The sequence below is a fragment of the Maniola hyperantus genome, chromosome 12 (assembly GCF_902806685.2).
Source record: "Maniola hyperantus chromosome 12, iAphHyp1.2, whole genome shotgun sequence".
NCBI lineage: Eukaryota > Metazoa > Arthropoda > Insecta > Lepidoptera > Nymphalidae > Maniola > Maniola hyperantus.
The window spans coordinates 10,728,696-10,755,165 of NC_048547.1; the positions used below are offsets into that span (position 1 = coordinate 10,728,696).

General features: G+C 38.1%; 1 protein-coding gene across 1 annotated transcript in view; it reads right to left on the reverse strand.

The window, feature by feature from the left end:
* The window catches only part of LOC117986798 (A disintegrin and metalloproteinase with thrombospondin motifs 1-like), a 52,799-nt gene extending 35,301 nt beyond the window's left edge, over positions 1–17,498 (reverse strand). The window contains exons 1-5 of the mRNA XM_034973668.2: positions 17,446–17,498; positions 15,996–16,608; positions 15,816–15,922; positions 15,563–15,731; positions 12,666–12,831 (exon numbers count right to left, since the gene is read on the reverse strand). Coding sequence (XP_034829559.2) covers positions 12,666–12,831; positions 15,563–15,731; positions 15,816–15,922; positions 15,996–16,608; positions 17,446–17,481 — 1,091 coding nt within the window. The 5' untranslated portion in view covers positions 17,482–17,498. The remainder of the gene's footprint in view (positions 1–12,665; positions 12,832–15,562; positions 15,732–15,815; positions 15,923–15,995; positions 16,609–17,445) is intronic.
* Positions 17,499–26,470: the final 8,972 nt, after the last annotated feature.

Here is a 26,470-nt window from a genome sequence, read left to right on the forward strand (position 1 = left end):
AGTGAGCGAGCATTAACCAATCAGAGATGATTGCGATCGTGACATTGTAGCTGTCCCAAACAACCGCGGTAGAGCCACAGGAGTCAATAAACCTCCATATAAAGACGTAGTAAACTTGGAACAATTTTCTTTTACAATTTGTCTCTACCAATTAACTCAGTCATAGTCATTATCACCATTATTTCAGCTCGTAGACGTCCACACCCGGTCTTCTGCCTTCTTTAAACCACTTCCCGCCATCCGCATTATATCATCTTACTGGAGAGTGCCTCCTACACACTCTGTATGCGATCTCCACTCTAGAGCTGTTCTGCTCCGGCACTATCGATCTTACAAAATGCAGAGCCTGTTTACTGCCACTTCAATTTACTGATGGTTTGGGCTATTTCAGTGAGGTCCTTACTCATCCTCCTCCACCCTTTGTCAGCTTCCAAGTTATGTGCATTATTACTCATAGTATAAAACAAAGTCGCTTCCCGACGTCTGTCCCTCTGTACGCTAAGATCTTGTAAACTACCCAACGGATTTTAATGTGGTTTTCATCAAGACAAATTCCTATAGTTTAATATAGTTTTGTGTTAATTTGTAGAAATATGACGATAATTGTTCAACATGCCGGAAGAAATAAAGTGGACCGAGAGCTTTCATCGAAAATTGAAATATGACAAAATAGTCACACTGACACCACATTAGTATCTACATTGAACCCATGCGAAGCCAGGGTGAGTCGCTAGTATTGTGATAAAGATATTATTGACGAATAGTAATCAGCTTAACTGAATACCAGAAGCACGATTGGTAAACTTATGGCACAGAATACGTCAGGTTGAATTCTTCTGCGAGACATTGCTACTCTAGTGATATGAAAAGCGACAACTCATGTTAACTAAACGAAGCTTGTTATGCTGTTACCGCAAAGGAAACGCTGTATAATGAAGTACGTCATAAAATGTGTAAAGGAAAACATTATAACATTATGAGAGATCTCGTGGGGGTTTATTTGAAGATTGAGATCTTTCTACATGCTGAGCAATAATAGCTATTAAGTACCGGCTCCACTACGGGAGTGTTAGATAATATTATGTGTTTATATCATTAAAAGGAGAAACTGACTGACATTTTTAGGGTTCCGTACCTCAAAAGGAAAAACGGAACCCTTATAGGATCACTTTGTTGTCTGTCTGTTTGTTTGTCTGTCTGTCTGTCTGTCAAGAAACCTACAGGGTGCCCTTTTCGTTTCTACACGGAACGCTAAATCGCTTGGCGGCACGGCTTTTCCGGCAGGGTGGTAACTAACCACGGCCGAAGCCTCCCACCAGACCAGACCAGAAATTTAGAAATTATAAAATACCAAACCCCTGCCGGGAATCGAACCCGCGACCTCCCACTAATTAGACCATAGCGCTTACCACTGCGCCAGGGAGGTCAAAAATTTTATCTAGGTCTAGAAACTCAGACATTCTGTTTATAGCTTTTCTCTATAACGTCACGTTCACTAAAAAAGGTATAACAAAAGCGGTGACAGCCTAGTGGTTAAGACGTTGACTTCTATTCGGGAGGTCAGGGGTTCTATCCCGGGTACCTGTAACGGTTACGGTACTTTCTCTATCGGTGAAGGAAAACTTCATGAAGAAACCTGCATGGCGGACGGTTCTCCATAATTTCTAAATATCACTTGCTTTAACGGTGAAGGAAAACATCGTGAATTCACCTGACAGTTCTCCATAATGTTATCAAAGGTGTCGCACTGGATCAGCGTGGCAGACTATGGCCTAAATCCTTCTCATTCTGAGAAGTTCTCACCCGTTTTCAGTAGTGGCCCGGCGATGGGTTGATCATGATGATGATGATAGCAAAAGACTCTCCTTGACGACGACTTGACTTTATAATGTTGTTAATGTTTATTTAATGTGCTCGTACTCGTATGTACTGTTAATCACATCATTCGCTAAAGTATTCATCTACCTATTCGGTAGCTAGATAATTGCTATCGATTTATCCCAGGGCTTAGACTAACAAATACGGTTAATTCTGTTGTACACAATCTCTAAACCAAATTAGCAGGGCTAAGCCTAATACTATCCTTTTCCACAGCACTATCTAAATATATAAAAGGAATGGGTGACTGACTGACTGACTGATCTATCAACGCACAGCTCAAACTACTGACGGATCGGGCTGAAATTTGGCATGTATATAGCTTTTGTGACGTAGGCATTCGCTAAGAAAGGATTTTTGAAAATTCAACCCCTAAGGGGGTGAAATAAGGGTTTGAAATTTGTGCAGTCCACGCGGACGAAGTCGCGGGAATAAGCTAGTGAAAGACATAGCAGTAGGTAATTTAGGCTGAAGTTTATAGAGTCTATTATTGGTAGGTACTTAAACTTTGCTAAAACTTAAATTTCAGTAACGAGACAATTAGGTATGTGTCTGACATAAATCTGTCTCGTTGTAACTCTAAGTAAAGTCAGAGCAAAGAAAAAGTACGCTATATTGATCTCAACCTTAGAACTTAGCTTAGAACTAGTCAAATTAGTTCAGAGATTACCACAATGTTGTAGCTATATCTACTCAAAACTCCTCTAGCCTATAGAAATAATTTGAAATTCAAAACATTTCATCAGAATTAATTTTCAAATCATTGGAATCTGTTTGAAAATTCAAAGGAAAACTTTGAAGCGAGTCACTGAAACGCGAAAAACCATTTACACTTTTAAAGGCCCATTTAACACGCACTTTTTATTGCCAGATACGAATTTAACGGCCATTTAAAAATTCCTCGACCACGATAGGGCTCGTAAAAATAACGAGGACCTTTCCTTAAAAAATATTATTAGGGTTGTTACTTGCTACAGTTGCTGGAGATTCAGGTATATACGTAGCTACGTAATTTTATAACTTTATTGCTTATTTATAAAAATAATGTTCTTTCCACAGATAATTAGTGAATGTTCTTTCAGTGTTTTAAGTGAAAGTGCAGAAGTGATGACAGTGGTTGGGTCTTCGGCCCGGAATGCTCCTGTTCGGGCATCCAGGGTTCGATCCCCTATTTCATCTAGGTTAGAAGTAAAACAATCACTACCACTGTTATAAATGTGAAAGTGTGTTTGTTTGTAGGTTTGTTGGTTTGTTCTTCAATCACGTCGCAATCTAGCAACGTATCGGCGTGATTTTTTGCATGGGTATATTTTAAGACCTGGAGAGGGACATAGGCTACTTTTTATCCCGGAAAATCAAAGAATTCCCACGGGATTTTTAAAACCCTAAATCCACGCGTATGAAGTCGCCGGCAGCAGCTAGTTTTATCTAAGTTAACAGTGATGGAGAACATCGTGCGAAAATGTGCGAAAATTTGCATGCCTGAAAGTTCTTTATAATATTCTAAAGGGTGCTAGTGTGCCAGATCGCCATCTTCGCACCTTGGGACCCCAACGTCAATCAGTTTTTTGAACTATGTGCCTGACCAATTGCCACTTCAGCTTCCCAATCCGTTGAGCTATGTTGGTTACTCTCATACTCTTACGGATCTACTCATTTCTGATTTGATCACGCAGAACAACTCCAACCATAGCTCTCTCCATCGCTCGCTGAATGACTCTGAGCTTTCTTATGAGGGCCATAGCTTGCGACCATGTCTCGGATCCATATTTCATCACTGGCAACACGCACTGTTCCAAAACTTCGGTCTTTAAGTACTGAGGAATTTCGGACGAGAAGACATCACAAGTTACGGAGTTATTGATAGACGTATAGTCCTCGACAGGTCGAGATGGCAATCAGGGTATGAGGTGGGGGGATGCCCCACACACCCGCACGTCACCTGCGCTTGCCCGCACCGGTTTAGCGCAGGGGCTGTGCAGGTGTGCGGGACGTTCCCTCCCCGATTGCCATTTCGACCAGTCGCGTACTATACTTATAGGTATAATATCGTGTACAGTTTCCGCATCGTACATTGCTTGATGTAATAAAAACAAATCAGAAATAAACCAACTGACTGTGAATAGCAAATTGGGTGGGTATACTACGCTGATGTAACATTTGCGGATATTTATTTATATCATGCTCAATCAATTGAATCGAAATAGACGCGATCTGAATCTACTCTGCGAACTGGGTCACGGTATCTAATCTCATCTTGTTTTGATTAGGAGATTATTTGTATTTAATTGGCAGGAACTAAAGCAAGTAGAACGCAAAGCAAAGCGGGCAAAGCGCATCGATTACACCAAAAACTTAAGGAAAAATAGTTTTTTTAATAGATCTAAGTTATTATGATTAATTAGATAGCAATTGACGCCCGCGGATTTAGGTTATATAAAATTCCCGTGGGAATTCTTTGATTTTCCGGGATAAAAAGTAGCTTATGTCGTTCCCCGGAATGTAAGCTAACTCTATACCAAATTTCATCAAAATCGGTTAAACTGTTGAGCCGTGAAAAGCTAGCAAACAGACAGACAGACACACAGACAGACACTTTCGCACTTATAATATTAGTATGGATAGTAAATAGTATGGATCAATGAATTTAAAGTATTGTATTTAATAAATATTTTGGGAACGTGTTGCGTAACACCAAGAAATAATATGAGGGAGGAAATAAATTGAGGCTACTTAGCGTGCAGGGAAAAGTGGCAAGTAGGGAGGAGGCCTGGTTGTAGAAGGATAATTGTGGGTTTAAAAAAACTTGCGCCAGTTGCAGTGATTTGTAACAAGTAAAAGATCTCTATTTAGAGCAGTGATATCAAAAGTTAAAATCGCTACAAGGATTGGCTACCTTCGAAAGGTTGAGAAGAGTGCGTTAAGAAGAGAAGAAAAATATTTATAAAAACTTATTGTTCACTTTGCCTATAACAATAGCTTAAAAATTTAAAAAATATATTTAGAATTGCTGGATAATAACCACCTAGTTTATTATTTAGGTTTAACTAGTCGTATAGAATAACTAACGAACTACGAGATGGTTCTCCTGTGACAGGGGAATTCAGTACTAATAGAGCTTGAATACTAATTAATGTCTGGCAAAGGCCTTTGATGCACACGTTGCTGCAATGATCACAGACTACCTTTACGATACTGCTTAAAGCGTTGCAGCTCGAACTACCTAAATCAAATACCTAAATACCTTTTAAAGTTACACTCCACGTCCACGTCCGATTCTATATATAAACGTAGGTACTTATGCTAATTTTTCTTCTTTTCAACTGCGCGACAGTAAAGATGGGTTGTGTTTTTCACGGCTACCTGGATAGGGAATGGATGTAGGATACTTTATACCCTCGAAGCATCCCAACAGCTAGATGGATATGTCTATCGATTCGTCTTAAGCCGTAGTAGGTATAACAGATTAGGCTAGGTTTTTTAACCGACTTTAAAAAAAGAAGGAGGTTCTCAATTCGCCGGAATCTTTTTTTATCTTATAAAATCGTACTGGCGGCCAAAATAACGGTAGAGACAAAAAAAAATTTCGTACCATATTGGCATATCATTGAATACTTTAGTCTTTCAAAACCAAGCCATATTGTATGCCATATAGCCATATTATTATGCGATGCATGCGATGGACCAACCAAATTAAGTCTGCTGTGGGCGGTCCTTTGCACGAGTGTACCAGGCTGTCGGCCAGCAGGGAGAAGTGGCGAATGCTCGTGAGGCGTATAACATCTGCCCTCAAAGACGTTGCTTCGTGAAGACCACGACCACTCTGCCAAGAGTGCTACGACGAAGAAGAAGATATTATTATGCTTCTTTGAAGAATCCTGAATGTTGTGTAGGTAGGGGAAGCGGGGCCGGTCTTCTACACGGACTTCGTCTCATCGGCAGGAAACTAAAACAGGCTACGGGAATTCGCGCACCATTGGCATAAGAGGCGAAGCAGCTCGGAGCGTACAGGTGCCAGGCTGGCACCACGGAGGAGTAGCAGCGGCAGTGGCGTGCACAGGAGTTCAAGCCAGTGTATGCATTTAGGTATGAACTTGTTTTACGGCAGGTTATAATGAAAAAGTAAGCATTGATTTCTTACAATGAGGGTAAGCAGTGCGTTTATGCTTCTATGAGCTGCACGCCACTGAGCATCGGGGATCTTAGCTGTGCTAGAGACGTCTAGCCCCCCAGGGGGAGGAGAGTTGTCATGAGAGACAATGAACAGACAAAATGATTTGCAGGGAGTCAAGAAGGCGCCCCGGGAAAACACCAAGAGCAAATACCGAACGGGCGTCTTCCCGCGATTCGGCCCATATAACCGAGAGGTTGGTCATTGGTGGGTCAATGGGAGGTGGAGGGTTGTTGTGTAGGTAGGATATCTGCATATTTCTTGTTAATTTAATAAATACTCAGACAACGTCTCACCATGTCATGATGCAGTGCTAACCCCAGTCTGTTTTTTTTTAAAATTAGGTACTTACTTATCTACTATTAATTTTTTTTTTTTTTTTTTTTTTTTTAATACAATAAAACTTAAAGCTAGCCTTATCTAATTACTATATAAATCATGACCGCGTGGAATGGTGCCAAGAATACTGGCTGCATTTCCGCGCTGACAGCCAGGCTGATCCGCTGCGCAAAAAATGAGCCAGCCCTTCTGTCACCAGTTGAGGCTATTAATCGCGGTGAAATGTCTCGTAAAAAATTTTAGCACTAAGACTCCATGGCCCCAGGGTCTCCACGGCAAACGGCACAAAAATGTAACTCTCTATAAGAGAGGCATACTTGCGCCGCTTGCCGTTTTCAGCTGTTTCTGCTGCGGCTCCCGGTCTTGATGCTGTCTTCCTGATATGACACGGGGCCAATGTGTCAACGCAAGTTGCGTCCCACATTAGCGCCCGTCCCCGTTCCCAGGGAACCAGCGTCAATCCATCAGGTCTCTTGCCATCATCCCGACTAATCCCTGCCGGCTCAATGAGCGCAGGAATATTTATGGTGGCAAGAGCTCTTTTAATTGTATCGTTAAGAGAGCCATGCCTAAACAGCCTACCGGAGCTCCTTTGGCAAGAGAGTCCGTGGATTCCAAATTTATCAACCTCTTATCTACTTGTTTATTGTTCTAGTCGTAAAACTAAGTAAGGTATGGATTTATCTCTTCATTGTTTTTGCCCGACAATAAACAACATACTCAAATCACATTTGTTTTTAAAGTTATGACCTGAATTTTGAGGCAACTTCACGTGTAAAGAAAATATAATAGTTGTTATTACATTATATTAGCTTAAGCACGCAACTTCGTCCGCGTGGGTTACAAAAATTCACGTCAGTCACGAAGAAGGATGTAGATAGAGACTGATACAATACATCAGTGACGTCAGTATCACTTATAGCACATCTTCTTTAATTAAAACTCATTACACACTTGACTGATGTTTTCTTATCAAGAAGACCTCGATCATCACCTCTATCAAGGCTCTTGATTAATTGTTTATTAATACTCATCAGCCTGGAGCGGTCATGCAACATTTTAATCGATCAAAGAGAATAATTTATTGTACATGTAAGTAGTAAGTACTCGTAACTTTGTGCATTCACTCATATTGACATGTTACTTTACAAGAGAAAATGTACAGTGCGCATCAAAAAGTATGAGTGAGTTGGATTTGTACGTCAACTCGAAAGAACCTTTTTAGGGTTCCGTAGTAAACAACGAAACGTTATAGTTTCGCCATGTCCGTCCGTCTGACCGTCCGTCCGTCCTCGGTTAATCTCAGAGAATATATTATATTCACTTTAAAAATAACTAATTAAATTAAAATAAAACAAATATTTAAGGGGGCTCGGCTGCCATACAACAAACGTGATTTTTCCAATTTTTAAAAAGTAAGTTTACTATACCAAGTGGGGTACCATACAAAAGGGCTTTACCTGTGCACTCTAAAACATATTTTTATTTATTTTTATACGTAATAATTTTTGTAAAATTTTTGTTAAAAAGTACGACTTTAGTACGGAACTCTCGGTGCGTGAGTCTGACTCGCACTTGGCCTGATTTTTATTAACTTGTTGTGGTGTACAAATATCTATCTACTTAATTACTGTAAGGGCCCACGCATACTCTCTTCTTCTTTAAAGGACGAAGCTTTTAACAGGCTTCAATGAATAAGTCTATACGGTCTACGTATTTTGTACTTTAGTCTCTATTTTTCAATAGGTTTCATAATACGATTATATTTATAATATTCCTTGAAGTATGAGGATGGTTCTTACGGAGAGAATAGGTAAATTAAAACAATCCTGAAAATTTTCAAATAATATTCTTTCAAATTCAATTTTAGTTTTCAGTCATTCAATCACATACTGAATCATACTTTAAATATTTTCTACAAATTTAGTTGAAAAAGTTTCTTTCTTACGTCAAGTTTCCAAAGTCTTGCAAGCTTTTGTATACAATTATTTTTTGACCTCGATTTTGTTTTTTTTTAATCCTGTAACTTCCCGGTATTTTCCCGGCATAAAAGGAGCTTGATAACTTTTTGCAAGCGAAAGTCCGTCAAAATCTGTACAGCCGATTCTAAGATAAGTCCAGACAGACACAAAAAAATAAAAAAATGAATGAAAACCCAAAGTTTTGGTAATATGTGAATAGGTAGTCATAAATTATTATGTGCTAATAAAAGACATGTCATGAAAACCACAGCGCACAGACAGAATCTTGAACATAAAAAAATTATTCTTGAGGTTTTTAATGTTCGAAGACTTTCTTTTTATTGAAGTCAATATAAATGAACAGTAGATCAAAGCCGGTAACTCTGAGTCCGATTTGCTTTGAAAGTAGTTAAATAGAGAAAAACACTCGAGAGCACTTGAGGTCGTTTTAAATTACTAACTAAGTGCCTTTTAGACTGGAATACTTTATGACCAGAAGAGATCTGGTGTTAGAAATTGCGGTAATAACGAGTAACAAAACTCTTGTAGTTTAGCGTGCAAATGGAAGGTATATAGCTAACTATTTTGTTTTAGAATATTGGTTTTGAAGCAAAATGCAAATTGCGTGGAGTGATAAGATAATATTATTGTGAAACTAATATATATAACTATCAAATATACATGACTGAGATGTCTATACCTCCTGAAGAAAGCTGATGTTCCTCAACGGCTAAATAGATTTTCATTAAAAATAGATAGAAATCATTTCGATTAAAAAATAGGATTTTGAATAAAAAACCCCGCATTCAAATCGATTCATCAATTTGAGCCACGAGCGCTACGAAACAGACACACGGACAGACAGCAGTCAAACTTATAAATCCCTCTTTTTGCTATAAATCCCACTACTAATATTACAAATGCAAAAGTGTGTATGTCCGTCTGTCTACTAGCTTTGCGCGGCCCACCCGTTTAACCGATTTTAAAGTTTGGTACAAAGCTAGCTTTCATCTTGGGTATGGAACCACCTCCTTTTTGGAAGGCGGTTAAAAATCATAAAGTTCTCTTGGGATTTTTAAAAATCTGAATCCACGCGGACGAAGTCGCGGGCATCATCATTGTAGTTAAATAAATTAAGAGGAGTAGATATCGTTTAAACTTCCTAAAATAGAGAGAACTGCACAAGAACACATTTTATCAAAGATTAGAATATACTAATTGGTTTTCCCGTAAATAAATATCGGTTCGTTTATGAAACCGGTGTTTATCAATCGTCGCACATGCAAAGGGAATGTTATTGGTAGTTCCACATGTTCTCCTGAGTTACAACATCTACAGATGTGGCGACAAGTCGTTCACATTAAATTATCCAATCTTAAACTGTCTAAGGCCAGATGTTGAGTGTTTCCAATCAGTAAAAATTTATCTGTATTAATATTACAAAGAAGGATTGCGAATTTCGATAGTTTGCAGGATAATTTCTAGAACCATTAGGTACACCTATTTGAACAATTATTTTACCATTTAAAGTAAAAGGCACATCATTCCAGATGGATATAGGCTATAAATATTATACTAGGTGATGCCCGCGACTTCATCCGAGTGGATTTAAGTTTTTAATAAATCCCATGGGAAGTCTTTAATTTTCCGGGATAAAAGTAGCCTTTGTTAAAATTTCCAAATTTCATCAAAATCAGTTTAACTGTTGGGCCGTGAAAAGCTAGCAGACAGACACACCTTCGTATTTATAGTATTAAAGTATGGATTCAGGTATCTACTGACCCTAGATACCTACTCGTATTTAATTTTATTTATTTTGAATTAAAAATTCGATGTTGGCCTAGCCTGAACCTATGTTGGCATTCCAGTTGGCACGTGTGTAGGAATTATAAAAAGGGAGCGTTGCTATTTATAATTATAACTGCTTTGAAGAGGAAATATAGAGCAAAGTCTCGCAACTTCTGACGGTAAATTCATTAACTGAAAATCAGGGATATAGAAAAGGAAAGTAGGTAAGTACTAGTAATAATTACCATAAGTTCTAGGTCTAAACTTTTAGTATTCTTATAGGTTTCTAGCTGTACAGTGATTCAATCCAGCTGTGGATTGATGGTCATTTCGCAGTGGAACATAGGGATAATTTACATAACATCCTGTCTTTGGCTATTTGATATGGTTTTACAAAAGTCCGACTCTTTTCCTCTCGGCCTTTATAGAAGCCTTCCAGATATTTAATAGGGTGACGTACTACGCGATTGCGGGAGAATGACTGCTACAATGTCACGATCGCAATCACCTCTGATTGGTCGACGCTTGCTCCTCACTATTGGCTATAATGCATTGTTGCAACAAGAATCGCACAAATTCAGCCAATCACAACAATTGAGATTGTAATAATGATTGATGCAAATCTCCTTCTACCGATCTCCTTCTATTGAAACGCCACTTGTGCAGTATTTTCATCTTCTCTATCAGAATATGTCCGAACCATTGCATCGCCATCGTCTGAACTCTATTTTCATATACGATAGAAGTTGATGGCATCAGAAAAATCATAAAACTGTGAGAAGACTAATTATTATTGTCACTTGGATTTTATTAATAAGAGATTTGTTGTTGGAGTTATCTTTCATTTTTTGCATCCGTATAAAAACGATGGTTTGCTACTATATAGAATGACGTAAACAACATCTTGATTCTATTACATAATGTAAACGACTAGAATAATGTACTTACCTAAATGAAGCTTTTCATTCAAGACCAGTGCTGGAATGAACGTGCTGGATTTATACTGCACTAGATGATGCCCACGACTTTGTCCGCGTGGATTTAGGTTTTTAAAAGTCCTGGGGGAACTCTTTGATTTTTCGGGATAAAAAGAAGTCTATGTCCTTCCCGGGATGCAAGCTATTGCTATACCAAATTTCGTCCAAATCGGTTGAATGGATGGGCCGTGAAAGGCTAGAAGACAGACAGACAGACAGACGGACAGACAGACACATTTTCGCATTTATAATATTAGTATTTTGGATTGGAATAATGTAAGCTTGGCATTAGACATTTGTATCTAAAGAAAAGGTTTATAAAGTCTTTCTTTTGATTTCCTTAGGGAAATCAGACAACCCTAAGGTCAGTGCTAAAGTTGCGTGGAAAAGTCCTATTTTAGTTTAGATAGGCCCGTTATTTACTTCCTCACTATTTATTTGGTTTTATATTATATGGTATTTTACTGTGTGAAAATCTTCTTTATATTACGTGTGTTTTTAAATTAATTATCACAAGCACAAATATTTTTCATAACATTCATTTATTCATCATCATCATCAACCACCGACTATTGAGCACGGTTCTCCTCTCAGAATGAAAGGGGTTTGACCATAGTCCACCAAGCTGGCCAAGTGCGGATTGGCAGACTTCACACACCCTTGAGAACATTATGTAAAACTGCGAGAAGCATGCAGGTTCTATGTCTTTCCCCGGGATGTAAGCTAACTCTATACCAAATTTTCATCAAAATCGGTTAAACTGTTGGGCCGTGAAAAGCAAGCAGACAGACAGACACACCTTCGTATTTATAATATTAAAATGGATATGGATTACCTAAAGTGAAATTGTGTATTATGTTTAAGAAACGCTAAACGTTGGTTTAGGTATTGACCTTTACATTATTGTGAGAGCGTGGCTATTTATAATGACTGGGTTTTGGGTGAGTAAATATAGAGTACAGTCCAACAATCAACATAATAATATTATGGCGTAGTATAACTACTATACTATAATATAATATACTGAATTATATCGTAGAGAGGTGTCAGGTATCGACCGAAAATCAGTTCATAGCATCGATATAAATGTCAAGATATGCCCAAGCGAACAAAATAATTTTTCACGGTTTTCTAACCAAATAAATCAGCGCCGCCTCTTAGATACTAGTGAACGACACGTTTGAAATCCAGACGTCACTGAGGTTTTGCATTGGTGCTAAATAAACATTTTAGGACCAATGAATCGGTGCCATTTTGCTTGTTCAATGGCCCTGTCCTTACGAAGTAATATATAAGTCATAATCTCAAATTGTGACTATGATAACCTTAAATCTGACCTGATTGTTGTTTTATTGAAAGAGTTACCTTATACCTATTCAGGGAAGATACATTACATAGTTCCCAACTGGTTATTCTGTATCTTATTAGATATTATGTTATTTTATTTCATCGTGTCAATTCGATTAAAATTTTAGAATCCTTCGATTAATGGAAAGGAGTCACGGCCCTCAGCAATGAGGAATACGACTATGTAAAGAAAGGTCTACTCACAAATGCGCCAACTCATGAGCGATGACAAACGCACTGGTCAGGCCTTCGTCTCTGTCAATGGCAGCGGAGCGCGTCCGGGTGCAGACGCCGCCGACCGGGGCGAAGCCAGAGGGGCCTCCGAGCGGGGCCCGCGTCAGCCACACTGTTGCATCCCAACCGGTACTATCTGGACAAAAAAATGTACGAGTTTTTTTTACTAAACAGGCCTTCGTCTCTGTCAATGGCAGCGGAGCGCGTCCGGGTGCAGACACCACCGACCGGGGCGAAGCCAGAGGGGCCTCCGAGCGGGGCCCGCGTCAGCCACACTGTTGCGTCCCAACCAGTACCTACTATCTGGACAAAAAAATGTACGAGTTTTTTTTTACTAATCAGGCATGCGCTACACTGCTATTACACCAAAGTAGGTACCTTAGGAAGGATCGTGTGTGGTGGCGTGCTCTTGGGAAGGCCTATGTCCAGCAGTGGACGCAAACAGATTGATTGAGGTACCTTAGGAAGGTAGGTAGCCAAAGTGATGATGCAGCCTAAGGTGGAACGCGCCTGCCTAGAAGATGCCTATTCACTCTTATTTTGATACATGGATGCATCGTATGAAGAAAAGACAAGTTTTAGGGCTCCAAAACGGTGGAATGGCAACCTCGCACCGAAAAGCGCAGCGTTGGCCGACCCTACAATAAATACCCTCGCAGAGAGCCGCTGGATTCAAGAACGTGTAAGACCGTCGCGTGTAGATCTAAATCGCAAGAGCACAGCAAATGCATTTCCAGCAGTGCACGTCTATCGGTTTACGACGACGAAGTAAGATCGAGACTGGTAGGTATAAGTTAATCAGTAGCCTTATTATAAATTCGAAATTGTATTTGTTTGTTGGTTTGTTCGTTTGTTTGTTTGTGGGTTTGTCCTTCAATCACGTTGCAACGGTGCAACGGATTGATGCGATTTTTAGCATGACCACCTATGCATGAGTATAGATAAAGACCTGGAGAGTGACAGTCTACTTTTTATCCCGGAAAATCAAAGAGTTCCTACGGGATATTTAAAAAACCCTAATTCCACGCGGACGAAGTCGTGGGCATCAGCTACTTAGTTTGAAATGTTAGGAAATGTATTTAGGTAAATGATGTCATTATTTTATTATCTTTTGTCAGGTTTTCTTGCAAAGGTACAGCGGGATATACTTAATACCTATTTCTATGTATCACACGACTGAGTTTTATAATAGAGATTTAGATACGACAATGTAGGCTTCCTCTAAGCAAGATAAGATAGTATAGGTACCTTTAGATAAAAGTTTATTAGTTGTTTAAACTAGTGGCACCTAGTGGGCCCTAAATTTAAGATAAATGGCTTATTTAGGTCACTTGAAGTTAATTGAGGGTCGTTTTATACATTAGTCGTGGGCAACGAAGACTGTTTTAGGATTTAAAGCCTTTAGGTATAAACTTTACTACATAATACTACATAGCTATTATAGAGTCATGTTTGGTATGGCTTGGTAGATTTGTTAAACTAGATTTTTGTTCGGAATATGTAATTGTATGAACAGTGTCAGAAATGAATCCCACAGATGAAGGTCGAAATCCGAAACTATAACATCAATAATTTTAAGTTTAGTTCATTAAGCAATTTAAGCTAATAATAATTAGGCTTCATTTAAATTTTAAGCAAACAATAATCTGATGTTAACTACATAATATTTCAATGTGTTAATTAATGAAATAATGGTAGAGCTCATAATATAGGTATGGACACTTCCAGGAATTCATTGGAAAATACGAGCTGCTCTGAAAAGCTGATTTCAACATAACAATTCTGTTGAAAATTGCAACATAATATTATTAAAAATGATACCTAATTTTTTTCCATAATATGTATAATAATCAGGTCAAATTTGCAAGTTTTAGGGTTCTGTAGTAACAAGAAACCCTTATAGTTTCACCATGTCCGTCCGTCTGTCCATTCGTCCGTCCGTCCTCGGTTAATCTCAAAGACTATTGTCTATTAGTGCTAGAAATCTGTAATTTGGCATGGGTAGTAAATACACACCACGCCGACAAAGTGGGGAAATAAAATTGTGATAAATATTTTTTTTAGGGTAGCTACATGTAAAGTGGAGATGATTTTTTTTCTCGTCTACCACATAGTGTGGGGTTTATAATAAAAACTTAATTTAATGCCTATAGGTATACATAATTAAATGATTAGTGCGTCGTAAAAGCTCTACAATCTTTTTTTATTGATCAATCAATCACTTTAATTGAATCATCCTGTCTTTTGTTTAACGGCGAAGATAAGAACACATCACAAATAATAAAAAATCTTCGACGAACATCAGATGAACTGCTAATTGATATTAGTTTGAGTGATTCACAGTTTCGTGGAACCACGAATTTAAGCCTGCAACGCACGGAATAAAAATTAAAATAACTACTTTTTCTTTTCCTATTTAGGGAAGGGAAAGGGGGTTTTTGTGAAAATATTTTATACTAGCTTTTGTCAGCGACTTCGTCTGCGATACATAAATAAATATTTAGGCAGTCTTTGTTACTTTTGGATAAAGTAGCATTCTAATGGTAATACAATTATTTAAATCGGTTCAGTAGTTTTCGAGTTTATTGATTGCAAACAAACAAATAAACAAACTTTTCCTCTTTATAATATTAGACATTTGCAGAAGTGTTGATTATCTAGCTTTCTTTCTGGAGACGGCTCCACAATGGAAGCTATGTCGGAAAAAAATTCATCAAGATCTGTTCTGTAGTTCTTTGTGACGTGAACAAGTACCACACAGACAAACAGACCAATATATAACTAGTGTGGATATTATATCGTCCGCTTTAGGAGTTTCTCCTCCCATTGCACCCCACCTCGTAGCCATTTTTTAATGATTCTCGTACCTGTTGGTAATTTCATGAGGTGCCGGTAGTTCCATTTGTTGACAGCTTCTAATGACTTCTTCACATTTCCGTACTTTATAACAGGATCCTTCTCTTCGTACATGAACAGTTTGTTGATAACGAGCGTCATGTTCGAGTCCAGAGACTGGTCGTTGAAGATGGCACTGACCTTTAAAGTATTACATAAATTGTTTGAATTACGAACGCACACTTGTAATTAATTGCATACAAGTATCGTATCTCGTGTACTTACGATGTTCATGATAGCCAGGATGTAATGTTTCACTCGCTCCTGACCGTGGAACTTCAGCATCGTATGATCTGCAACTATGGCCAACTCGAGCCATAATCCTTTCGCGCCTGCAACAATAAATAAAAATAGCGTAACCATATTTCAACTCTTCATGAATTTGAACACTGCACTGAAACACACCTGAAACTGGTCTCGTGTATGTCCGGAGCCCATTTCTGTGGTACTCGATGTCTGAATGATCACTGTTTCGCGGGCGCACGTGCATCGCTGGCATCACCTCATCTTCTTCGAAGTCAATGTCAAAGTCGTTAACCATGTCCCCGGTAAGGTTGTACGCTACCGGCTGTTCCGTTTGCAGTACATCACGTCTCCTCAACACGTGGCCGTCATCCGGCCTCGTCGGCTGCAGGACGAAATCTTCTCCGCCGACTTGAAGTAATCCATAGAGCTGTCCATCGCATTCCGTCACCGTCACTGTTGAGGATTCCTCGTACAGCACACGTCCCTTGTAGAACTGGCACTCGTTGTAGTAGGGGGAGCGTATCGCGCGGTTTTCTTGCAGTTCTAAGTGCCATCCTAGGATGTGCAAGTGGCGGATTTGGTTGCGCGCGTGGCGGGGAACACGAGAGCGCGCGATGGGCACGAGCAGGGGCTGCGACGGGGGCCTCCACGCGGTCGCGTGCACGACGAGAACTGCGAGGAGCGTAGTTGCCCACAGCCAGCGCGCCATCGTCCGCGCGCTGCCGCGGGCACCGCCTCTCTGCCTGCCGGCGCATGCCATGCGCTCACGCATCTACGCAAGTACACATCGCGTCGCGTCGCACGGAAGGTAAACGACTCCGCACTTTATAGATTGCAGTGAGCGAGCGCCATGCGTCACTAGTAAACAAAGAGCGACGATTGCCTTATTCGCGGCATGCCCATGCGTAATTAGATGTTTTATATCTTCAATTGGACATACGGGTCTTGGAGATTGCATAATGGAGCGTTCAAATACCAGACAAACTTTATAATTATGCTCCTATTTATAGATAGGGTATACGCTTCTATTTATTTGTAGGTATCTAGTGTTTTCATAAAGATATCTTAAAAAATGTTTTGCACCGATAAACCCGTAATAGGCTGGCAATAGGTAGCTGTAGGTATGAGAAAAGGTTAAGCGATTACGTGATCCAATGCGGTTTATAGATACGGATTCCTCGGCTGAGAGTGAAATGCCTAAATAGTGGCATTTTTTGCCAAAATGAGATGGGGCTCAGGAATGTTAAACAATAAACTTGTGATATTGCCGACCGTGAAGTTATAAAAGCTTGCCGCTTTTAAGGATATTCCTAATGATAGGTATATATGTAAAATCTGCATTCTTTAGTAGGTAGGTATTTTAGTAGGTAAACTATCAGTAGGTACTAGGTAGATATTGAATGTACATATATATTTTTGCTTGAATAAGCACAGTAGATAGCTATATAGCCAGAGACAATTTAGAAAATATAAATTCCCAAATTACCCCTGCCGGGAATCAAACCCGGAATCTCTCGCTTAACCACTGCGTCAGGGAGGTCGTCAAAGTCCGGTATACCTACTTACCTAGTAACAAGGAGTTTTAGCTTTTAGTTAAGTAGGTACTTACATAAAATATATATTCTTTACTCTGACTATATGACATGTGCGGTCATCATTATAAAACAACTAAAGAGGCTCTCTGTGTAGCTACTCGCTGCTCGTAGGTGACTGACCGCGATATTGTAAGTAATGGTAAGTGAAGGCAAATTGCTAATTGAAATGTAAGTCCATACTCGTATTCGCTCAGCTAGAGCAAGCAATCACGATTCGACTGAAGATTTTTTTAAATAAAATTATCCCACACAATCACCATTGTAGAAAAGAAGGTTAGGAACTCTCTGACATAATATTATGGCTAACCTGGAACAGGCCTGAAACTAAAGATTATTATAGCCATATTAAAATGGTACAAAATATTAGAATTTTACAAAAATTTAAAAGTTATTCCTAAATTGGCATTTTTGTGATTAGATTATTTGAATGCAGATCTTTTCAATTTTAAATAGACATTTCACCGCGGGTAATAGCTTCATCTGCTGGCGGAAGGGCTGGCTCATTTATGCGCAACAGATCAGCCTGCCTATCCAGCGCGGACATGCAGCCAGAGTATGCTTGGCATTATTCCACGCGGGCATGGTTTGTATAGTAATTAGATAAGGCTAGGTTTAGCTTTAAGTGTCATTTGTCATATTTTCAAAAACACGAAAATATCGTGAAGGAAACTGCATGCCTGAGAATTCTCCATAATGTTTTCAAAGGTGTGTGAAATCTGCCAATCCACACTCGACCAGCGGGTGACTTATGGCCTAAACTACGACTAAACCCTTCTCATTCTGAGAGGAGACACATACACCTACTGATTAGTGGGCCGATGATAGGTTGAGATGATGAAAACCAAGACCAACAAAGAGTTCCTATGAATTTATTAAAAAAATATCATTTCACTTGGAAGAATAAGTACTGGGTATCTATTTAGTACATAGATAGCTTGATTCCCAGAGACGAATATAGGGGTGTAACCAGAACGCTGGCAAAAACTTTGCGTTATTGTTATACTACCTAAACACAATCCAATACCATTAACCATTTGCCTCGTTTTGTAGTTAGTATTTTTCAAACCAGCAAACAGCGTGAAAAACTACGCATACGACTCGGCATTGACTCCGAGTGGCCTACTTACGCAACGTTCGTGGACTTCTAGCGTCAGCCAGATGTTTTATTTTCAATGTATCATAAACTTAAGGACAAGTCGAAGACAGATGTGGTCTTATAGTCTACCAATTATATAAGTATACTATGTGCGTTCATAGCCTAAGATGCAATGCTCGCAGTCAAGCCAGCATTTTACAATCGTGAGTGCTCGCCTCTGTGTAGAACAAACGACTGACTGAGTAGAGTCAAGATGCTATGCGCTTTAAGATTTCAAACGCAGAATCTTGCTCCATTTCTTACAAGACGAAGCTCTTGTAGCAGAAAGAAGGCACCTTGTTCTCATATTGAAATTGATTTACCTAGTTATTTTGCATCTATTTAAATGAGCAGACTCTTTTTCTCCCGATGGGTAAGGGAAAGGTAAGTATACACTCTAGTCTATGTTAGTATAATTGACTTAATATTTAATGTTATGTAGTACTAACATGTACCTATACCTATAGTGCACGACAGGTTGAAATGGCAATCGGAGAGAGAATGCCTCGCACACCCGCACAGCCCCTGCGCTCACCCGGTGCGGGCGAGTGCGCGGGCTGTGCAGGTGTGCGGGGCCACCCCCAACTCCCAAACCTCAACCAACTCTCAAACTATACCTACTCATATTGATAAACAAGCTTTGTCCAGTGGTCTTATCTATGTTTGTCTATGTCAGTGACTGTGTTAGTTTATCTAAGTTTTTCTTGTCAGGTGTCAAAAGCATAGCTAGTAGGTAAGTACATTATATTAAAAAATAGCTACTGTGAAATATAAATTAACGACGAGAGACTTTAGAAGGATCTTTGTAGTCTTTTGACGCAACCTGTGTACGCGACCTTTTTTTTCTTCAAATAACCCAATTATTGCCCTCATCAAAGGCGAACCTTTGAAATGAAATGACGTTACATTATTTTTCATACTAATAGGCTTATTCAAATCATACCACACTACCCCACCTGTTTGGAAGGCAGCTTCTATAAAACCCAACAATTTTGTTATTTTATTTGATGACTAGCTGATCCCCGCGGCTTCGCCCGCGTAGATTTAGGTTTTTAAAGATCCCGTATAGCCTATGTCACTCAGGAATAATGTAGCTTTCAACTGGTGAAAGAATTTTTAAAATCGGTTCAGTAGTTCTAAAGATTACCCCCTACAAACAAACTTAACGACATTACCTCTTTATATAATACTAGCTGATCCCCGCGGCTTCGCCCGCGTAGATTTAGGTTTTTAAAGATCCCGTATAGCCTATGTCACTCAGGAATAATGTAGCTTTCTACTGGTGAAAGAATTTTTAAAATCGGTTCAGTAGTTCTAAAGATTACCCCCTACAAACAAACTTAACGACATTACCTCTTTATATAATACAACGGGCCGTGCAGCAGAAATCGTAATATTTTAATTTCGCCATAACTTCAAAACCAAACGTCCAATTTTAATCATTCAAAGACCAAATATTATCTCCATAAACTGTTCTTAGTGATGAAATCATTTATTTTGATAAGGATTAATAGCATGAGTAAAATAAACGCGTTTAAATGTAGTCCAAAAAAAATTCAAGATTTTTAAATAAAAAAATGGTTGCTGTGCCTCACTCGACATAGATGGGTATAGTGTGTCGCGGACTTTTTTGTAGATATTTATAAGATCTACAATTAATTAGAACATTTTATGGTTCTATCTTTTATAGCTATTTATATCTATCAGCGTACGCAAAATAAGTAACTTTTCTGGTTGATTTTTTACACCTTGTGTCCGAAAAACCCAAATATCTTACGGAACCCTATTTTTTTCCAAAATAAAATATAGCCTATGTTACTCGTGGATAATGTAGCTTTCGAATGGTGAAAGAATTTTTAAAATCGGTCCAGTAGTTTTTGAGCCTATTCAGTACAAACAAACAAACAAACAAACAAACAAAGTTTTCCTCTTTATAATATTATTAGTGTAGATTCCACAGAATACAATAGTAGGTATCCTACCTATCCTACCATCCTACCTTCCAGGTGCAGAATCAAATCAAATCGTTTATTCAAAATAGGTAATAAATTACACTTTTTGAAAGTCCGTTGTTGCATTTGTATTACGCGAACTTAAAAACTAGCTACGAGGTTCCACAAAAACGTTTAAATAATCAATTAGCGACTCTTGTTATGACGCAATAGAGTGCAATTCAGTTCGCACACTGCTGTGACTTAAAATTTAAAAAATAGTTAAAAAATTTAATATTTAAAAAATATTGTATGTAACCAGTATTGCACGCCACAAAGTGGCAAACTGTTAGAACTTTATAACAAGTATAACACCTAACGCACTTACACAATTAATGCAATAACATTTATTCTCTTCTATTCTATTCTATTCTATTCTATTCTATTCTCTTCTATTCTATTCTATTCTATTCTATTCTATTCTATTCTATTCTATTCTATTCTATTCTATTCTATTCTATTCTATTCTATTCTATTCTATTCTATTCTATTCTATTCTATTCTATTCTATTCTATTCTATTCTATTCTATTCTATTCTATTCTATTCTATTCTATTCTATTCTATTCTATTCTATTCTATTCTATTCTATTCTATTCTATTCTATTCTATTCTATTCTATTCTATTCTATTCTATTCTATTCTATTCTATTCTATTCTATTCTATTCTATTCTATTCTATTCTATTCTATTCTATCTATTCTATTCTATTCTATTCTATTCTATTCTATTCTATTCTATTCTATTCTATTCTATTCTATTCTATTCTATTCTATTCTATTCTATTCTATTCTATTCTATTCTATTCTATTCTATTCTATTCTATTCTATTCTATTCTATTCTATTCTATTCTATTCTATTCTATTCTATTCTATTCTATTCTATTCTATTCTATTCTATTCTATTCTATTCTATTCTATTCTATTCTATTCTATTCTATTCTATTCTATTCTATTCTATTCTATTCTATTCTATTCTATTCTATTCTATTCTATTCTATTCTATTCTATTCTATTCTATTCTATTCTATTCTATTCTATTCTATTCTATTCTATTCTATTCTATTCTATTCTATTCTATTCTATTCTATTCTATTCTATTCTATTCTATTCTATTCTATTCTATTCTATTCTATTCTATTCTATTCTATTCTATTCTATTCTATTCTATTCTATTCTATTCTATTCTATTCTATTCTATTCTATTCTATTCTATTCTATTCTATTAATAAACGCCTTTCTTGATTGACACGTCTTGATTCACACGAAAGGGCGCGCTGCTCTGCAGGTACCTATATTTTCTCGGGTGATGTGACCAAGTGAACCCAGCCTCTACTTCCAATATAATTGGCTTGTTTCGACTCGCTCGTAATGTGCCGGTGGCTAAAAGCTCTAGCGGGTAATTTTCTAACCAGCTTGAATAAATACCGTAACACAAACAATAAATTCCGCACGCATAGCCTCGGGCAGAAGCAAGTTATAAAAGATTCATAAAACAATTGCTGATAAAACAAAACGGAGTTTATAACGAAAAATAAAACAATACCTCGGAGTCATGTTACCGCTGCTCAATTGAATGTACTCGTAAAGCTCGTGTGCGTGCATTCGATACTGCACATAACTCTGCACTTCGAAAAATAAACCACATGCCTTTTTAGGGCTCCGTACCCGAAAGGTGCCAACGGCACCCTACTACCTACTAAGCATCCGTCCGTCTGTCTGTCTGTCAATCGTATCTTATGAATCGTAGAGAGTTGAAAATTGCAGAGTGTGTGTATTTACCTATTATATATTGCCGCTATAACAAAAGATAATTAATAAGAATTTCGAAATAGCCGCAATGAAAATAGTACAAATAGTTATAACTTGTACGATGGTACGAAACCGTTCGTGTGCGAGTCTGACTCGCACTTGACCGGTTTTTATTTCATTTGCATGTAAGGAATGCCCTGGGCTTTCCAACAAATGTTTCGACTATTAAAAACCAGGTCAAAACTTTCACAATTTGAGTCTGACTGCTTAACTCTTAATTAAAATCAGTCCACTAGATACTGCAACTTCGCGCCGCGCCGGCGAAGTCGAAGGCAAAAGTAAGTTGTACTTATTCGACTAAGATTTTAGTATGCGGGCTGCAGTGAATGGTCATTCCAGATCTTATTCGCCGAACTATTAATCCCACCATGCATATTCTAAGGTAAATTCGTTGGAGGAAAAAGGGGAATACTTATTAAGAAGTTTTGTTTGACGGTTGGTTTTCGTCGGTATATGCCTGATTAGTTACTAGTCTAAAGAGTCAGGCGTGTATTCAGGTATGTATAATCAGGTAGGTAAACCTACACTGATGGACTACCAAAGTCATTCCGAACTTTCATATTTTAGGACTTTCATCATTATCAACCTATACACCTCCACAGCTGGACATATTATGTAAACATATGGACTTCCACTTGCCACGGTCTTGCACCGCCTGAATCTAGCGGCTCCCTACAACTCGTTTGATATCGTATATCGTTTGGTATCCACCTAGGTCCTAGTGGGGAATCTTCCGACACTGCGCTTTCCAGTGCGAGGTTGCCATAAGCCATTCTAACATCTTATAGGATCCCAACGTCTATCGGTTTATCGAACTATGTACCCTGCCCGGGCAGGGTACATAGTTCGATATGGTTTATAGATTGCCACTTCAGCTTCGCAATTGGTTAAGCCTTGTCAATTACTCTGGTCTGGTTTCTGATGGTGAATTGACCATCTGCTAATTTCTGACAGGACTCTACCTACTTTATTATTCGGCCAAGTTATGTTCAGTTCTAAAAAGTTGTTTTGAACACTATGTAGAACTACTTCGCCTAGATGCTTTGCTGAACAGGGATATATGCCATAAAGTAACAAGAGAAGCGTTGTACAACATAATGGGATGCCTTGTTAATTGGGCTTACAAGCTAGTAACTATTATATCTATCTATCTACGACGACGATGGTAACAGGTTTGTGCAATACGCATAGTTGCTTTGTTTAATAAATGTAGGTTATTTCTGCATATTAAGTATATCAAAGACACAAGAGTTGTCCTAACTAAAAAGCCTTTATTAAAAACTAGCTGATGCCCGCAACTTCGTCCGCGTGGATTTAGATTTTTGAAAATCCCGCGGGAACTCTTTGATTTTCCGAGATCAAAAGTAGCCTATGCCCTTCCCCGGGATGCAAGCTATCTCTGTACCAAATTTCATCAAAATCGGTTGAGCGGATGAGCCGTGAAAAGCTAGCAGACAGACAGACAGACAGACACACTTTCGCATTTATAATATTAGTATGGATAAGTCAACAAAGTTCCTTAGGGTTTCTTATAATAATGGTATACTTACTAACTACGGTAGAGTATTGTGATGCTGTAGCTGTGGTAGCCAAGTGGTAGGACGTCCGCCTCCTAATCGGAAGTCAGGGGTTCGATCCCGGGCACGCACCTCTAACTTTTCGGAGTTATGTATGTGCGTTTTAAGAAATTAAATGTCACTTGCTTTAACGGTATAGGAAAACATCGTGCGAAAACCTGCATGAGAGTTCTCCATAATGTTCTCAAAGGTGTTGAAGTCTGCCAATTCGCACTTGGCCAGCGTGGTAGACCACTTTTCACTCTGAGAGGAGACCCTTGCTCTGTAGTAAGCCGACGATGGGTTGTTCATAATGATGATGGTGATGATAGACCTGACATTAACGAATGATTCATACGCGAAGTGTGCTAACGGGAGTCGGGTCCAATATGGTAGGGTAAGTACAGTACAGCGAAGGCATAGTATCCGTCCGTCTGTTCGTCTGTCTATCAGAGACCTATCTCATGAGCCGTAGGTACGGGGTAAAGTTGAAATTTCGAACAGAGTACGTATTTCTATTGCCGCTATGATCAAAATATGATTCAAAATTTTTACAAAAAAAATAAAAACCGACTTCGTTACACAAACACTAAAAATTGAAAAATAATTTAATTTATTACCGAATATATAAATGTATACAAGAGTTAATATAGTTCCATAATAATACTTTTTGGTGCCGGTGCCAATTAGCTTTAGCTGCGCGAATCGTCTAGACTTCATATTTTTATGGGACTCCACCATGGCACCTCATTGGCACCGACCCCAAAAAATATTATTATGGAACTATAATATTAACTCTTGTATACATAATATATTCGGTAATAAATTAAATTATTTTTCAATTTTTAGTGTTTGTGTAACGAAGTCGGTTTTTATTTTTTTTGTAAAATTTTTTTATTTCACAATTTTTAGTGGCCCCATGGAATTATGCTATGACTGGTTAAAAGTCTACTGTTTACTAAGCTATTACACTGATCGCGAGCAATTTACTCTTATCCGTTGAGGAGTTCCAGTATCTATCTTCGAAGATGTTCATCAGATCTTCACCAAATTGAAATGGGACCAACTTTGAAGTATACCCTTTCAAACAAAAAAAGAATTTTCAAAATCGGTCTAGGCGTTTTCGAGTAATCGGGGAACATACAAAAAAAAAAAAAAAAAAAAAAAAAAAAAAAAAAGATTCCGACGAATTGAGAACCTCCTCCTTTTTTTGAAGTCGGTTAAAAATGTCCACCATGATACTAAAAAAATATAATTTATTCTAAAAATACCTATATAATATAACTGGGAAATTAATTATCTACCTATTTTCACTCACATAAATCCTTGGATATTTGATCACGGTCGCTAAATCTGCAAGTAGGTAGATATAATGAGTTCTACGAATTTTGCCAACATTGTAGGCAGTTTAGCTACTTATCTATATTTGCACGGCTGAATCTGCCGTTTGTATGTTTATCTTTGCTGTTTATTTTCATATTGCTTATTTGCTCTTGCATTTTAAAAACTCCAGTATCCGGTAAGTATTTATTACTTAGATAGGTACTTGTTTTTCTGTCAGATGTGATTATTATTATCTATCTAATTTTCTATTCTTATCATTGAAAGACTATGTTTTAAAAACTCCTCTGAACTAACTACCTATCGCTCGTAGAATATTATCACAAGGTTTGAAAAATCCACCGGAAAAGTCAGAAAGGATGGTATTTTTGTATGAAAATCTGAATACACTTCTTTCTTTCACATTTTCTTCATCAGTAAATTGTACCCGTTAGAAACCGGGGCAGGTCGCTAGTTTGAAATATTAAAGAAGAATATGTACTTCCCTACCTACACATCTAGAAGTGTACCTACCTACCGTACGCTTAGTAATGGCATAAGAGATTTTACGTCTCACCAACGTTGCTAGAATTCGAGAGTCGAAACACAATAACGTGAAAGTAAAGTGGAACTAAAGCGCCTTGAATTGAAGTCAAAAATTCAATGTCACTGATTTTAATTTCGCAACGGTTTCGTTTGGAGCGCTGGCTGTAGATGTGTAGATAAACTTGAGCTTTAAACTATCTTGTAGTTAAGATCTAGTTTACTGTAACGCGGAATTGTTTCTAGTTTCTACACTCGAATACTATCAACGTTGGTGAGATATAAAATCTCGTACTAAGCGTTCCGATCGTAAAACGTCTAAAACAGTAAATAAACATGCTATTTATAGTTTACAACATTTCAAAAACCTACACGGAAGTGGTATTAGTTTCAAAGCCGGTCGGAATCAGCGTCTGAGACATACACACGCCCTTTCCGTAATTACACTCTGACATGTGGCATCGATTATTTATATTTATACAGACTACAGAGGCAGAACGGAGTTGCAGTCTACAGAAGTGAAATAAAGGCGCTAAAGAGTTTAGACTGTGAGAGACTATTTTTCCTTAACTTAAAAGGTACCTACTTAAACAAGAAGCTTTTCGCTGAAATGCGTAACTACCTACGCTGTGTATGTAGGTAATATGTGTTGTTGAAACACATGACTCACGGGATGTTTTACC